The sequence below is a fragment of the Heptranchias perlo genome, chromosome 3 (assembly GCF_035084215.1).
Source record: "Heptranchias perlo isolate sHepPer1 chromosome 3, sHepPer1.hap1, whole genome shotgun sequence".
Taxonomy (NCBI): Eukaryota; Metazoa; Chordata; class Chondrichthyes; order Hexanchiformes; family Hexanchidae; genus Heptranchias; species Heptranchias perlo.
This window is the reverse complement of record NC_090327.1, coordinates 134,385,386-134,403,487: the sequence shown is the minus strand read 5'-3', so window position 1 is coordinate 134,403,487 and position 18,102 is coordinate 134,385,386. Positions and strand designations below refer to the sequence as shown.

The following is an 18,102-nucleotide window of genomic DNA, read 5'->3' as shown; positions in this document are numbered from 1 at the left end:
TGGGAAGAGAGTTGGTCTCTGTTCGTATTATACTGCTTTAAGCATTGAAGAAGTTAATCATGGTAAAGATTTTGTAAAACGTTGAATTAGGGTTTAGTACTGCTAGTCATTAATATTTTTCTTTCGACAGAATATGGCATGTTTCCGTAGTTTACGTGCAATGGTTTGTACTAAGCCCCAGTGAAGCAGAACAAAACGCTGCTGGGATCAGAGTATTTTTGCCTTGATCTTTTCACTAATCACATCCAATTTTTGTGTTTTTTTTAATTGGCATTTCAAAACAGTCTTTTGTCTAAACTAGATTCACTTTGAAGGTTAGCAATTAAAATTTAAGGAATAGAATATATTGGAAAATGTCAGCAAAGATTTGCAGGAAAGGTCTCACAAATGGGAATTCCTTTTTAGCTGCATATTTTAGGCAGTATTTCCTGCTTTTTTTATAACATGCTCTTTATCGTCACTATTTATTTCATCCAATTTCAAATTACTTAGCAAGATGTCACCACATATCCTCTCACTGAACCTGCTAGTAAGACTGGAAAAAGTTAACGAGAGAAAAGCAAACAGAGAAAAGCAAACATGATTTTTTTAAACAGATCACCTATGTTGTATAAGCATGTCTTCTATTTATGCATGTCAGGAACATGTCAATAAAACTGTTGTTTATTGAGAATAATTATGGCCAACATTCAGTGGTTAATTTTCTGTGAAGCGTTGGTCCTTGACACATGTTTTTGATCTCTGGATCTTTTGGCTAGCACAATTGATATCTTCCTGTAAATTTTGGTGCTTGTCAAGGGTAACTGAGTGGGAAGTGGAAACATTTAGTAGGGGCATTCTCATAAAGTTAGGGCTAAGCCGCATTGTTGAAGGACAGTTGAAAGAGCTTTATTTTGCATCTGGCCATATTTGATTCTGACACAAGATAACAAAACAAGAAAATGTACTCCATTCCTCGGGTTCCCTTTTTTAAAAATTATTTGTAAGCATAACAATGCATAGTGGGTTAACTTCCACAAGTATTCTGACCTCTCCAGCTCTACCTCTCCACCATTTCCCTCAACCCTACGACCACGTACCTGTCTGACATCAAGTAGGAGCCAGAATTTCCTCCAACTGCATATCAGGAAAACTGTAACAATGCAGCATGATTGGAAACTTAGTGGTGTGGGGGATTGTGAGTATTGGCTTGTATATTTCACTCATGACATGGAACATGTTGTACAGTACAAGATGTTCCCCCTGCTGTGTCTCGAAGTACTGATTGAATCGACAATGATCCCTACAGCCTGTGTTTCTTTAACATGAGCTTTTAGGTAACCAATATTTATGTAAGCCTAAACAGAAATGGCATTGTGTATTCATGTAGCTCCTTTTAAGCATGCAAACTAATTTAAATAACATGTTTATTTAGACTTCATACCAGATAACAAATGTCATAAAGCTAAAAAAAAGTATGTGGTTCACCTGTGCAATGTTCTTTGAGCTGAAACCACCTTGTTTTTTCTCCCTCAGAAAACATTGCTAATTAGAAGTTTAAGCATGTAAATATCCCATTATGGAACCATTTCACATGACTACTGTTACACTTCGATGTTTGATATTTTATATTAATTTCAGATCAGTCAAGCTGCTTTAGGAAAAATTAATCCTCATGTTCATGTAGAATATGAGTGGCAATTACGGCAAGAGGAGATTGATGAAAGTGATGATGACTTGGATGAAAAGGTGAGCACAGGGAATATATAATGTAGAAGTACAGTATTTCCTTGCATTCCATCAACCTGAACTATTCTTACACCCAGTTACAGAGCAACATTGGTGGACACCTTGATACAGGTTACTTACCTGCTCTGATGGTTGAAAATAGCATGTGAAGTAAAAAGGATCGAAAGAGAGGAAGAATCATCTTTTAAAGTGTTCTAATATAATTTTTTAAAAAGGATCGTCTTTTACAAGTTGGATTGAAGAATGGCTCAATGTAATGTTTTGTCCTGAATAAAAAGGCTGAATTTTAAAATGTACATAGAATACAGATTTTGCATTTTAGGGGAAAAACATTGCAGATATATCCCTGATCGTTCATTGGGTAAATGTACCATCTAGTGTGGTGCTGAGCCATACGCATCAGGAGGCCCTGCAGTTTGATCCTTGGTATATGATGAATTAGCTGATTTCAACTGGGACTGTAATAGAGGCGTTACAATTAACCTAAACAGCGTTCTCCTATTCCCCCACCCCTCTGTACTGGTTTGGTAAGGTAGAAAACAGACACATTTGTCGGTACCGCCTGGGCATGAATTATCACCTGGGCAGAGCACAGGAAAGGACATCAGGCGGGGAGGATTGCACGCAAGGTGACAGTTTGTTCAACTTTCCTTCTATTAATTTAAATGGAGGGAATATCGGGCAGGATCCATTATGGGTGTGCGATCCTTCTCACCTGATTTTCTATTCTGCACACTACCCAGGCAATGCTTTCCACCCAGGCGGTACAGATGAGCATCTACCCTAGGGTTTCTGCTCCTTTATTGCTAGAAAGTACACCTGGGTGGATATCAGGATCAATCTTGGCACTGATGCATCCTCAGTTCAATAGCTCAATGATATTCATTGCCTAGGAATACACAAAGACTAACCATTTTCATAATGTACTATGGCATGTACCCCAGCATGAGTTGGCACCTTCAAAATAGGAACGAGGGAAATTAAAGTTGATTGGAGTAGTAAAATATTAATGGGGCCGATTTTAAAATGGAATTGTGGGGGCGGGGGGCTGCGAAAATCGGGAAAATCCCGAGCGGGTATGGAAGCCGGCTCCAACCTGCCGACTTCGAGGTTGCACACAGACGCACTTGTGTGCACGTGCGCTTCAGGAATCCGGAAGTCCTGCCGGCTTTAATTTAAACCAGCTATTAAGATCGTTGATCTTGTTGAAGTATTTAATTTTGTGGAGATTGAGGCAGGGGAACGATTTTCCTTCCGCCTCAGCATGTTTCCTGTGCTGTGGGAAACGTTCCATGTGTAGGAGATGTATTTCAGCCAGCAGCCATTTGGCCATTTAAATGCCTGTTTGACAGATGGGATAAAAGGTGAGTTATTGCAGCAGGGCACTCAGTTCTCTCAGACAAATTTTTGGCTGGGAGATCTTTGTGTTTAGACTGAAAATTCTTGGTTTATACTCAGAATTGTTCTGTTTACACATATTTACCAACTTTTCGGACCCCCTCAAACTGACATCATCAAGATGGGGGGGGGCGGGCACGATGTCTGCATTCACCACTGTATCCGAGGACGAGCAACATCACCATCCTCGCCAGGCATGGCGTGCACTTCTGCCACTTGGAGCTCCACCTCACAGTACACCGCAGGCACAGGAGCACAGAGGGCAACAACAGAGAGAGCGACGTCATAGGAGGCACTACCCTCGCCACAGAGTCTACAGACCGAGGCTCAACTTCCTGGACCTTTCTGAGGAGCAGTGCATATGGAGACTGAGAGTGAGTCGCCAGGTGGTCACAGACATCTGCAGCCTTCTTCATGCCAAGCTACTCCCGGCTGGGCCTGGTGGCATCTCATTACCCGTCGCTGTTAAAGTGACCACTGTCCTCAACATCTTCGCCTCCAGATCATTCCAGGGTATCACCGGGGTGTCTCAGTCGTCTGCACACAAGTGTTTAAGGCAGGTCACCGACAGCTTGTTTCGCAGAGCCTCGCAATACGTCAACTTCCCCATGGATGATCTCAGCCAGACGGAGAGGGCAGTGGGTTTCCACTCTGGCTGGCTTCCCATGGGTGCAGGGTGCAATCGATTGCATCCATATAGCAATGAGCACCTCCACACGAGCCAGGACTTCATCAACAGAAAGGGGTATCATTCCATCAACGCTCAGCTCATTTATGACCACCGCAAAAGATTCCTTCACATGTGCCAAGATTCCCTGGCAGCTGCCACACTTCCTTGATTCTGAGAGAATCCAACATCCCGCCCCTCTTCCATGCACCGAACACCCTTAAGGGCTGGCTCCTCGGGGATAAGGGATACCCCCTGCACATGTGGCTCATGACGCATCTGAGGAACCCCAACAGCGAGCAACAGTATCGATACAACGACAGCCACATCACCACCAAGTCTATAATGAACATGCGATAGGGCTGCTTAAGATGCGATTTCAGTGCCTCGATCGTGCTGGGGGACGCTTCAATACGCAGCAAAGAGAGTGGGTCGCATTATAGTATGTGTCCTGCACAACATGGCACAACAGAGAGGGGTACCGCTTGAGGAGGCCCCATCCACATCTGCCATCCACTTGAGCAGCAGGAGGAACCCATGGGCACAGCAGCAGCTCACCTGGCTGCTCATGAGGCCAGTGAGTCACTGATATGTGAACGGTTCTCCTATCATCAGAAAGTGAGAAGAGTCCAGTCCTCTCACCACCTGGAAAGGCCAGCACCAACAACAGCTCCCTCCCCTCCCCCTCCTCGCACAATGCAGTCCTGCATTTACACATACACTCAGTACAAAGTGAGCCACTGAGTGGCATCGAGTTGCCGTTCATGGTGAAACACATGAAGGGGCGCTATCGCAAAAACCAGTCAAGAATGGGCAAGACATGGCAGTAGTGGTGAGAATGATAACATTTAATGTGAATATAACAAAAAACAAATATAAATGAAAAACATGACAGTCTGTCATACACCCTTGTGCATACCCTTCGACCTCACAAATCCTTAGCCTTTCTCTTCCTACCGCTTCTACGTGGTGCATCCCCTGTGGCTGCAGCAGAGGTAATGGCAGGTTGCTCATGTTCATGCCCTGACTGCTTGGATGCTTTCCGCTTACACCTTCTGGGTTTCGGTGCCCGTGAGGGCGCCTCCAAAGACTGCTCCGCCTGCCCTTGTGCAGGGCAGACTCGGCAGCCTGGAGTGGAGGCAGCATTGGGGGTACTGGTTGAGAGGGGGAGGGAACGGGTGAGACATGGGAGCACTTTGAGTGGCGTCCCCACTTCCATGCCGCCTTTCGTCATCATTCCTCTCCAGGGCCTGGCCCACATCACTCCTTCCATCCTGCTGGACAACAATTTGGAGGACATCTATGATGCCTTGGAAGCCCAGTTGTAAAGTTTGTGTCTGCCTGTTTAAGGCAGCAGAATGTTGTTCACCCTGAGTCCAAACGGCTGTTGTCAGGTCCTGAATGGACTCATTTGTGAGCCTTGCTTGAAGCTCAATGGAGGCTAGCCTTCTCTCCATCGATGACATTCCCGCACTTACCTAAGCCACCATTCCACTCATGCAGGAATTGGACTCCTCCATCCTCTGAGCTGTTATGGAGAGGAGTGTGCGTGGCACCTGTTCCAGTACCTCGCAAGTGTGCTGCTGTCCCTTGATCATTCTCCTTTTAAAGGATGGCCCCTGGGGTTCAGCACCTGCGTTCAGCTGAGCAGAGCCTGGAAAGGAGTGCTCCCACTGACGCGGACTCTCCACAGCTGCCCCTGCCACCAGTGTCTGCTCGAGCTCACTTGTGTGTGGTGACTTACCAGGTGTCAACCCAACTGACTGACTACTAGGACCCACCAAGGTGTGAGTATCTGCGCTGGTGGATGGCTCGCTATGATGTGATGGCGCACCCTCAGAGGCCGGGAGCTCCTCCGAGGAATCGCCCTCTGCCGTCACTGCAGTCGCTAAAGGACCTGTAAGAGAACAGAAGGCAATAATAAGCATCATCACAGCTGTATCATGTTGCGATGAGCAACACGCCAATCATTGTTAAGATTAATTCATGTTGTGTGTGATGAATGTTAAAGTTGTGTCACCAGACGTTTGTGGGGTGCCAGTCTCGGCGTCCGCGACGGACAGGCACTCAAGGGTGCGACTGATCTCGAGGGCCTCCTGCTCCGTATCTGTGAGGACCACTATTTGTTGTGGTCCCCCCCTCCAGTCCTCGCCCTCTTGCAAACATTTTGCACTCTCCTCTAGAAGGGGAGAAAGTACAGACGTGAGGGCAAAGTGGCAACCGATGAATGCATTGGTTTGGGTGAGGCTGACCGTGAAAGAGGTGCATCAGAGGGTGAGTATAAGACAGAGCCATGACATTTGGATGAGGATTGGGGTGACAAATGGTGACGTGAGGAAGTGCTCATGCAGTGCAGGTAAGTTGAGGATGAGCCTTAAGTCTGTGTAAGGAGTGATGTCACCACGGAATGCAGGAGAATCAATAAGTGTACTCACTTTTGCTGACCGAGTTAGGTCATTGAACCGCTTTCTGCACTGGACCCAGGTGTGGGAGATGTTGCTGCTGCTGGTGACCTCCTCCTCCTCACCCCGGCCAGTAGCACCTGAAGTGTGCCATCATTGAATCTTTGAGCAGCCTTGCCCCTGTGCTTCTCCAGCAAATGCCTTTGGAGCAATGGCCCTTTAAATAGAGCCGCTCCAGCTTGACAGCCTGTCATGCGGGTGCGCAGTCCGCCCGCTGCGCAGCTTTCAGATGGCAAACCTGGAAGCCGCGTTAAGGGGCACCAATTGAGCTGCGATCGTGTGAGGAAAGGTACGTTTTTATTTTTCGTGTTTGCCGCGCGCCAGTTGACCCGCCGCCGCTGCCATACCGTCACCCTTTCAAAATCAAGCCCAATGTGTTGTATGCCTCATGCTTTACTGATCTGACTAGAACTATATTTAGGATGTGATGGGCAAGTGTACTCTTTAACTGATTGTCATATCTTTCTCAATGTTTCAGTTGAGAAAAACTTGCAATTTCAAATTCTTGCTACTGATAACGCTGTCCTCTAGTTAGTGAGAGATGGATTGGGCATCTTTACTTGATTGTTACTCGGTCATTTCCTTTTTTAAAATCAATTTAAACAGTACCCTAATTTTCAGTACTTGTTCTGCACAGCAGTATAGAATTCACATAGAATTCCTGAAAGATATAATCATCATAAATTGTGTCATGGTTGTGAGTGATGTCACATACATCTGTGAGCGGTTTCAAGTTTTCTCTCAAAGATTGGCAAACTTCCTAAAGAGCAGTAGAAGCTACAAAACTTAAATTTTGGATGAGATGGCCTGAGTTTGGATTAAAGCCTTAGCTGATATTCATATTCAGGCTTTTCCTGGAGGGCAAATTTCAGTCTATGTCACCTTCTTCATTATCGAAAAGGAACAATAGCTAGGAGAGAAGATAGAGAGAGCACTACTTCACGCTGCACAAGAAAGAAAAAAAATTGCTTTAATATAGTGCCTTTCACATCCTTAGGATATCCAAAAGCACTTTACAGCCAATGAATTACTTTTTAAGTGTAGTCATTGTTGTTTTGTAGCTAACATGGCCGCCAATTTGCACTCAGCAAGGTCCCACAACAGTAATGAGATGAATGACCAGCGGTGGTTTCGTTATGGGATAAATTTTGGCCAGGACAATAGGGGAGCTGCCCTGCTCGTCTTTGAATAGTATATGGGATCTTTTACGTCGATCGGAAATGGCAGGTCCAGGACCTTGGTTTAATATCTCATCCAGTGGATAGCACCTCTGACAATGCAATACTCCCTCAGTAATACACTGAAAAGTGGATCAAGATTATGCGCTCAAGTCCTTAAGTGGGTTTGACCTTCTGACTTCAAGCCGAGAATGCTACTACTAAGCCAAGGCTATCACTAGTACACCTCCTGGCAAGTCAACTATATAGCATGTTTACAAATAATTTTGATCCATTCCAAGGTTATGTATTGACTTCTGCTTAGCTAATAGGGCAAATATTGGTTCTGAATAATTTATCCAAATATAAATAGAATAATAAAATATAGAAAGGTAAGCTTTCTTACCTAGTTTATAGGATGAGATTCAACTTGAAATTTGATATGATTGATTAAGAGTTCTACTTTACATCGTCATAAGCCTGGAAAGTTTTACTTTGCGGTACTGTCCTAGAGGAAGTATATTTGTCTGAATAAATGTAGTCTTTATAGTTTTAAACTATGTAATTGAGGTAAGTTTGGCTTGGAAATTACTGTCACCCGTGGAACAAACACAATCAAATTGGAAAAGCCAAATTTAAGAACTATTCATTAAATGAAAGCACCTTTTTTTGGTGGGGGGGGAAGCCAAAACTATTGAAAATTAAATGTGTGGCAGATCCAAAGACCATTCATCCCTAGGTAGCTATCATCGTTGTCATTTTGATATGATGGATTATTATTCTTAGATTTGGAGTTGTGACACATTTAACTCTTGTCCTGTTTCCCTTTTATTAGACTAGCCCTATAAAGAAGGAGCGTTCTCCAAGGCCACAGAGTTTTTGCCACTCTTCCAGTCTCTCCCCACAAGATAAGCTTATGATTCCAGGGCTTGGCATAGCACGAGAAAAACAGCGACTGTCATATGGGGCATTTAGTAATCAAATATATGGAAGTGGCACAGATTCTCCAACGTCACCGGCCATTGATGCCCCTCCTCTTCCTCCTAGGAATCCAAGCAAAGGTTGGTGATTAAAATGAAAGAAACAAATTTTCTAAAGTGTTAGTGTGTTTAATGACTTGCAGTTGCATATTTAACTGCTAATTGCAACTTGGGAAAATGTTCATTAAATATTCCAGTTGAGCCAATGTCGCCTTTTCTTGCGGTGCAATTTCTGCCATTAACAGGAACATTGGCTCTGCCATATCTCTTATTCTGTGGTAAATTTATTACAATTCTCTCCCTTAATGTTTAACACTAGAACTTGGTGAATTTGTCAGTGACTCATTGGTGCCGAAATTCCTACCTTCACTAATTTTAGCAAAAATGTAGATGCAAGTACGGTATGGTGGAATGCAAGTAGGAAGTGGCAACTGAGTATTTGTCTATGTTTAGCATTACTTTGATCATTCCTACCCCTCCAAAAATGGATTCATGAACATCAGCAAAAAAATTAATAAAAAAGCAAATTATTCCTTGTTGAAGTCATTAACAAGGAAGTTGTACATGTTTTGCTGCTTCACAGTCAAATTGAAAAGTATGTTATTCCAGGTCAGACGTGGCATTACTGAGCTGAAAGAATGAGAAAATTGCAAAGCAACACCACAGACATTAGTAGAAGAATTAGAGTAACTGGTAGATTCACTCTATCATCACTCTAGTGCTGTTGTATACTCTGGGAAAAGAAAAACAAAACTAAACTAAAAGTTTTAAATTAATTAGCAAATTGAAGGCTTTTCTATTAAACTTCAAAAATAGAGATTCTGAAAGAAGATATGAGTACCGAAGGTGAAGGAGATTTATTTTCCAGGCGAGCCTGAAGGCACGATGCCCAAAACCATTTTGAATTTTGGCGGTTAATTTGGTGCATTTTTAAGCATTTTGAGTGGCACTTTGAAGGAAGGGGCAATTACATTTTTTTGCCAGGCATTCTGAATTGTTACTTTCCAACTCCACAGCAATTCCAATAAAGTAACCTGCACAACTATATATATATTTTAAAAAATGAAGCACCTCATATGTACTGCAAAGACTTTTCTCACAACAAAATGTACTGTAATTATCCAGTAATACATTAATTCAATCCATCAACCTCTTAGCTCTTTGTTCTGCATCACTCGCTCTATTGATTAAAATTTTTCATTATTGGGTCTCTGCTTAGCCAGGTTTCAAAATAGTAACTTAAGGTTTCAAACTTTTAATACCAAAAAACTCTACCCCTGAAATTACGCTATTTTAGAAATATTAACCCATTGAAAATAAATTTGTTAACGCTTTTGCTAAAATAATGGAAAGAGGAATTTCAAACGAACAAAGAATGAGATGCAGACAGACTTCAGTGATATGATTAAAGCCATCAGATCTGTGCATGCGCAGATCAGACGGCACATTGACAGGGTCAGGATGGATTTGGTCATGGAGGATGATGCTCTCTCTCAGGATAGCTGATCTTACCCAGTACTCCTTCACTCACTACCATGACTGTTCCAAGAGCCAGAAGGTAGGTTGATGCTGCATCTGCAGAGAATTCATAGCCTGTAGTTTTGCCCGCACAGGGTCTGTACTCGAGGAGGTCAAAAGCCACCTCATTTCCACTACCATGTTCCAGAGAGACAGCTTAGCACCACCCACCCCCGCCCCCCCCACTCCCAGTGTCAGTGGGAGTTCACTTAGAAGGAACACTAGGATAGTTTACCATTTAGCCACAACACCACTGTAGAAAAAGTGGGTAAGATTGAATCACTGTGATGATAAAGGGCCGACACTCATCTACCCACCATCTTTTAAATAATCACTGTTGGAATTCCATCACTGGTCTATTTGTGCCTAGTGAACAGAGAAAACAACTGTGAGCATGTACAACTAAGATTTGTGGATAGGAGGAGAGTGAAAGTCTGACTGGGATGATGCTCTTTGTATTGAGTGTGGAATGGAGCTATTGTATTGTATTGGTGGAAGAAAGATTTCTTTGCTAATGAAGCAGCTGATGGTGGTCTGGAGAAACCCAGGTGGATATCTTCAGCATCCATCAAGGGGGTTTGTGATGCACCCTCTTCAGGAACAGTCAGGTTCAATCACTTGAACAGCCTTACAGAAAATTCAGATGCAGTGCTATTTAGGTGCAAAATAAAGGTAAAGGATTAGTACCTATTTTGCCTGTGCGTAGCACCCATTTTTCAGCTGCTATTTGGACGCTAAACCCAGGAAAACCACCCTTTAGATACACACGGAATGCAAACTCTTGGCATCATATCCAAATAATATTTCCTCTCACACAAATTCTTCTCGTCACAAAATTCTTAATAGCTGATATGTTAAAATCTGATCTCCACAAGTGGTGGATGTTTACTGCAGATGAGGTGAAGTCAGCAGTGAAGAAATCTCATTTAACCAATAGGTTAACAGCAAATGAGAATTTTTCCAAGGATACTGTATCAAGCTTTAGGAGTTTTGAAAATAGTTATTACTTTGCAGTTATGCCATTGTTACCTAAATTGCCATTACTGATTATATAAAACACATATGGAAGTTTTATATTGCACTTATATTTTGCTGCATCATAAATTACCCCACTTTTGTTTTATTCGTTCATGGGATATGGACATCACCGGCAAGGCCAGCATTTATTGCCCATCCCTAATTGCCCTTGAGCAGGTGGTGGTGAGCCGCCTTCTTGAACCGCTGCAATCCGTGTAGTGATGGTTCTCCCACACTGCTCTTAGGTAGGGAGTTCCAGGATTTTGACCCAGCGATGAAGGAACAGCGATATATTTTCAAGTCGGAATGGTGTGTGACTTGGAGGGGAACAGGTGCAGGTGGTGTTGTTCCCATGTGCCTGCTGCTCTTGTCCTTCTAGGTGGTAGAGGTCCCGGGTTTGGGAGGTGCTGCAGTGCATCCTGTGGATGGTACACACTGCAGCCACAGCGCGCAGGTGGTGAAGGGAGTGAATGTTTAGGGTGGTGGATGGGGTGCCGATCAAGCAGGCTGCTTTGTCCTGGATGGTGTCGAGCTTCTTGAGTGTTGTTGGAGCTGCACTCATCCGGGCAAGTGGAGAGTATTCCATCACACTCCTGACTTGTGCCTTGTAGATGGTGGAAAGGCTTTGGGGAATCAGGAGGTGAGTCACTCGCCGCAGAATACCCAGCCTCTGACCTGCTCGGTCCAGTTAAGTTTCTGGTCAATGGTGATCCCCACAATGTTGATGGTGGGGGATTCGGCGATGGTAATGCCGTTGAATGTTATGGGGAGGTGGTTAGACTCTCTCTTGTTGGAGATGGTCATTCCCGGCACTTGTCTGGTGCGAATGTTACTTGCCACTTATCAGCCCAAGACTGGATGTTGTCCAGGTCTTGCTACGTACGGGCACGGACTGCTTCATTATCTGAGGGGTTGCGAATGGAACTGAACACTGTGCAATCATCAGCGAACATCCCCATTTCTGACCTGATGATGGAGGGAAGGTCATTGATGAAGCAGCTGAAGATGTTTGGGCCTAGGACACTGCCCTGAGGAACTCCTGCAGCAATGTCCTGGGGCTGAAATAATTGGCCTCCAACAACCAGTACCATCTTCCTTTGTGGCGGGTATGACTCCAGCCACTGGAGAGTTTTCCCCCGATTCCCATTGACTTCAATTGTACCAGAGCTCCTTGGTGCCACATTCGGTCAAATGCTTGATGTCAAGGGCAGTCACTCTCACCTCACCTCTGGAATTCAGCTCTTTTGTCCATATTTGGACCAAGGCTGTAATGAGGTCTGGAGCCGAGTGGTCCTGGCGGAACCCAAACTGAGCATTGGTGAGTAAGTGCCGCTTGATAACAGACTGATGTGGTGGTAATTGTCCTGCTTCTTGTGGCCAGGACATACCTGGGCAATTTTCCACTTTGTCAGGTAGATGCCAGTGTTGTAGCTGTACTGGAACAGCTTGGCTAGAGGCGCCGCTAGTTCTGAAGCACAAGTCTTCAGCACTACAGCCGGGATGTTGTTGGGACCCATAACCTTTGCTGTATCCAATGCACTCAGCCGTTTCTTGATATCATGTGGAGTGAAGCGAATTGGCTAAAGACTGGCTTCTGTGATAGTGGAGATATCGGGAGGAAGCCGAGATGGATCATCCACTCGGCACTTCTGGCTGAAGATGGTTACAAATGCTTCAGCCTTGTCTTTTGCACTCACATGCTGGACTCCACCATCGTTGAGGCTGGGAATGTTCACGGAGCCTCCTCCTCCCTTTAGTTGTTTAATTGTCCACCACCATTCAGAACTGGATGTGGCAAGACTGCAGAGCTTTGATCTGATTCATTGGTTGCGGAATCGCTTAGCTCTGTCTATAGCATGTTGCTTCTGGTGTTTAGCATGCATGTGGTCCTGGGTTGTAGCTTCACCAGGTTGGCACCTCATTTTTAGGTACTCCTGGCATGCTCTTCTACACTCCTCATTGAACCAGTGTTGATCCCCTGGCTTGTTGCTAATGGTAGAGTGAGGAATATGCCGGGCCATGAGGTTACAGATTGTGCTGGAATACAATTCTGCTGCTGCTGATCGCTCATGGATGGCCAGTTTTGAGCTGCTAGATCTGTTCTGAATCTTATCCCATTTAGCACGGTGGTAGTGCCACACAACACGTTGGATGGTGTCCTCAGTATGAAGACAGGACTTCGTCTCCATGAGGACTGTACGGTGGTCACTCCTACCAATATTGTCATGGACAGCTGCATCTGCGACAGGTAGATTGGCGAGGACGAGGTCAAGTAGGTTTTTCCCTCGTGCTGGTTCGCTCACCACCTGCCGCAAGCCCAGTCTGGCAGCTATGTCCTTCAGGACTCAAGCCAGCTCGGTCAGTAGTGGTGCTACCGAGCCGCTCTTGGTGATAGGCATTCTGTGCCCTTGCTACCCTCAGTGCTTCCTCCAAGTGGTACTCAACATGGAGGAGGACTGATTCATCAGCTATGGGGAGGGCAGTAGCTGGTAATCAGCAGGAGGTTTCCTTGCCCATGTTTGACTTGATGCCATGAGATTTGATGGGGTCCGTAGTCAATGTTGAGGACTCCCAGGGCCACTCCCTGCTGACTGTATGCCACTGTACTGCCATCTCTGGTGGGTCTGTCCTACCGGTGGGACAGGACATACCCAGGGATGGTGATGGAAGAGTCTGGGAAGTTGGCTGAAAGGTATGATTCTGTGAGTATGGCTATGTCAGGCTGTTGCTTGACTAGTCTGTGGGACAGCTCTCCCAATTTTGGCACAAGTCCCCAGATGTTACTGAGGAGGACTTTGCAGGGTTGACTGGGCTTGTTTTGCCGTTGTCGTGTCCGATGACTAGTGATCTGATGCCTGGTGGTCTGTCTGGTTTTATTCTTATTGTGACTTTCTGTAGCGGGATTTTACAACAGATTGGCCTGCTAGGCCATTTCAGAGGGCGATTAAGAATCAACCCCATTGCTGTGGGTCTGGAGTCACATATAGGCCAGACCGGGTAAGGATGGCAGGTTTCCTTCCCTAAAGAACATTAGTGAACCAGATGGGTTTTTACGGCAATCTGGTAGTTTCATGGCCACCATTACTGATGCTAGTTTTTTTTAATTCCAGATTTTATTTAATTAATTGAATTTAAATTCCCCAGCTGCAGTGGCAGGATTTGAACTCATGACTCTGCATTATTAGACCAGGCCTCTGGATTACTAGTCCAGTAACATAAACACTATGCTGCCATACCCTTGAAAATCCAAAACTTAACGTGGTACATCAAAATAGTTTTGATCAGATTGCTACCAGTGTCAAAATTAACATCTTTAAATGTTCTGCACTTCTATCCTTGCTGTACAGAAAAGTCAAGCCTGCCACTACCAGTAAGCATTGTCTTTTAGATAAATCAGAAATTTCTCTGCTGGTATTCAGCTATTTTCATTTACAGTTAGGTACACCACAGCTAGATTAACAAATCTCTTGACATTTGTATCAGTTAAGTGGATCGGTTGGTGTTTGAGAAGTGTAAAAGGATCCATTGTTGGCTGATTTTTCTTTTGTTGGCACTAACAAAATTGCTTTCTTAGGAATCATACTTTTAATTATGTGCATTCCTACAGTTTTCACCAAATACGGCATTTACCCATTTTAAAATAGGAATTTCGGCCCCATTGTGCTATCATATCTTACTATAATAAACATGCTTCAAACCAATCAAATTAATACAGCCTCTGTAAGCTAAAGATTCTTCCCTACTAATTTAGCTCAAAGGCACTGTTTCATGCATGCAACTCTAATTCTAAAAACAGTACTTGAAAAAGCAGTACTTCTGATTCAAGCTAGGTTGATAATACTTAAAAAGAAAAAAAGTGATATTTAAATGAATATAAATGTAACTAATTTGTTTTTTTATAAAATGTAATGAAGGTGAGAAAAACTATAATACAACTGAAAAAGATAAATATTGGCTAGGTGCCATTGTTCTCAGATTTCTGATGTTATCTCTCCTAAGCACTAATATAAATCAATTTAGTTCAATGTTGTGTTTATATAGAACTTGAAGTAACAATACTATTTGCATTTTTGTACCAATATATGCAGGCATAGGACCTTAGCGGGAATAAGAAATATTGCTAAGTATTGTATTTGTTAAATTCTAACAATCCAGAATCTTTAGTATATTGCTATTTTCCTTCACAAATGTAAAATCAAATACAGGCCACAGATATCTGATGTAACACACTGGCAGATCAATGGTCATCCCAAAATGAATGTGGCAGTCTCTCCGCAGTCTGTGGCAGATTAATTTGTAGCACTTAATTTAACTTTGCCAAAAATAAAAAGGGGAAGAAAGGGGGATCCTTTTGATATGGGATAGTGAGGGCAATTGTACGATTCTGTGCTCCCAGCAGATAGCCATGCTTGCAAGGAGCGCAGGTTGGAAAATCAAAGCTGCAGTGGTGTAGTCCTTTTCTGTGACCAGCAAGCGTAGCTCCCTGCTGGGAGTGCAGGATTGTGCAATGACCCCTTTATTTTGATACAAAATAAAGAGATCCTGAATTTGTAGAGCACTCTTGGCATCTTCAGCATGCCCTAAAGCAACTTCATGGCCAATGAGTGACTTTTGAAGTGTAGCCACTGTTGTTACATAGAAAAACATGGCAACAAATATATGCAGAGCAAGGTACCATAAATAGCAATAAGATAAACAGCTAGTTAGTCTGATGGTGTTGCTTGAGTAATGCTGATTGGCTAGGACACTGGGGAAACTCTTCTCCAGTTCATGAGTTCTTTCACATCCACGTGAACAGGCCTTGGTTTTACGTCTGAGGTATCTATTGCAATGCAGCTCTCCCTCAGTACTGCACTGAGGTGACAGCCTGGATTATGTTCTCAAGTCCTGCAGTGGGGCTTGAACCTACAACCTTCTGACTTAGAGGTGCAAATGGTACCCCTGAGCCAAGCTGACACTTAGTAAAAGATGGGGGGAAAAAAATAAAATTATTACATTTGGGAACCCAGCTTCGAGATGCAGCACATCATTAATATTATATTCTCCAAGAGTGATTTGTCAAGGTGTGAATTTTCCCTTTGTTTATAATTCTAAATGTTACAAATTTTGAAACTGTAATCTTGCTGTACTAGTAATATTTGGAATGGTAGGTATGAGCATTGTATGTACAATTATATAATCATTTTTGCAATTTTGAAGAGCGAATTTGCTTTCAGTTCATCAGTTTTAGTCAGTTGTGGACAGGAAGAGGTTGATTATTTTAGATTTGCTTTTGATCCTCCATTGCACCGTTATTGCTTGCTTTCATAACAGCTCTTACTTCACATATCGTGCAGTAGTCAGCTATGTTTTTGTGCTTCTCCAGCTCCACATGGCCCAGTCCCTCCTTCAGTCCTTCCTGTAAGCCCCCAGGTCACAACTGGCAGCTCCACTCTATCAAAGAAGAGGCCACCGCCCCCACCCCCTGGACACAAACGAACCTTATCTGACCCACCAAGCCCGCTACCTCATGGTCCCCAGAATAAAGGTTTGATTCCTTGGGGTGAGTTTTTCTTATATTAAGTTAGTTAAGTAAAGTTAATGTAGGGAGCAGAAAATCGTATTACTGTTTATTAAAAATAGAAATGATATTAAAGGGGAAAACTGCAAAAAGTTAACTCTTCCTCGTTCATTGAACCTCCACATATAAATAGAATTTGCTGTCATTAGTGCTGGGAAACAAAATCATCTGGGGACATTGACACTAAAAAATTGACACCCTTGCAGTGCTACTTTGGTCAAATGATCATCATCCAAATCTGTCGTATGTAAGTTCTCATTCTGTCATTCTGGACCGCACCATTATGTTTTCCCCCATTGCCCATAGCACTTTTGATTGGTGTCCAGTTTTTTCATTCTATGTGGTGTACCATAAAATAATGTGGGAGAATCTGAGGAACCCTTGTTTATAGTCTCTAGCTGGCTTTTCACAAAATAGATTAAGCTGGTGAAATGTCACGGTCAGATGAGTAGAAAATGGGAACATGTTTTTGCTTAAATTATCAACAGGAGGAATTTCACTTGCTACTTTTAGAAGAGCCCCATGACACCGTACTGAGCTTATTGACTGACATTTGAAATAAACCACTTTGATTAATGCAATACTCAGATAGAGTACTCAGGCTAATATGAGTAATATTACCTGAACAGCCAAGCTTTTGCAGTAGTCCACAATAGCCAGGATTGTAGCCCAAGGCTGCTGTGTTATTGGACATGGCTGGCTATTTCAGGGTTCGGTATGGACTCCTGAACCAAGCTCCTTGAACTTGGAATAAGCAAATTACCTGGCCCAGATAGCTTGCACCCATTGAAGGAGTTGGGAACTAAAACAGTGAAGCTTAAATTGGCACTTTTGATGGTTTTGTTCCACTGGGGAGAGGGTTCTCAAGATGTAGAATGGCTAACATAATCCCCTTATTTAAAAAGGGTGAAGAGACATGGCTGGAAACTATAGAACAATAAGTTATAGAGAAAGTCTTTGAAGTGATTTTCAGAGATCTGGTAGACAAAGACTTAAGAATTAATATAAAACCAAAAGAGGGACCATCGATTGTGGAGTCGGGACAAGTAGCAGAATGGATAACAAGTTGGCTACAGAACAGAAAACAGAGAGTAGAAGGTTAAGGGTAGCGACTCAGACTGGCAAAAGGTGGGAAGTGGTGTTCCACAAGGATCGATGCTGGGACCACTGTTCACCATTTACATAGACTATTTGGATTCGGGAATCAGAAGTATAATTTCAAAATTTGCAGACGACACCAAATTGGGGAATATAGTAAATGCTGAGGAAAACATTAATAAACTTGCAGAATGGGCATGTAATTGGCAAATGAAAAGTGCGAGGTGGTGCATTTTGGTAGGAAGAATAAGGAGGCCATATACGTCTTGGAAAATAAGAGTCTAAATGGGGTAGAGGAGCAAAGGGATCTAGGGGTTCAGGTACACAAATCACTAGAAGTAGCGACACGGGTTAATAAGGCCATTTCAAAAAAAAAGCAAACCAGCACTGGGGTTCATTTCTAGGGGGATAGAATTGAAAAGCAGGGAAGTTATGTTCAACTTGTATCGAACCTTGCTTAGACCACACTTGCATTGTGCATTGCATTGTCCATATTCTAAAAAGGATATAGAGGCAT

At 43.4% G+C, this 18,102-nt stretch overlaps 1 protein-coding gene across 2 annotated transcripts in view; it reads left to right on the top strand.

Moving 5' to 3' along the window:
* The window catches only part of LOC137320244 (arf-GAP with SH3 domain, ANK repeat and PH domain-containing protein 1-like), a 417,474-nt gene that overhangs the window by 368,580 nt on the left and 30,792 nt on the right, over positions 1-18,102 (top strand). The window contains exons 23-25 of one of the 2 annotated variants that reach the window (XM_067982011.1): positions 1,621-1,728; positions 8,248-8,473; positions 16,293-16,469. In XM_067982011.1, coding sequence (XP_067838112.1) covers positions 1,621-1,728; positions 8,248-8,473; positions 16,293-16,469 — 511 coding nt within the window. The remainder of the gene's footprint in view (positions 1-1,620; positions 1,729-8,247; positions 8,474-16,292; positions 16,470-18,102) is intronic. The other variant, XM_067982012.1, reaches the window with a different exon arrangement.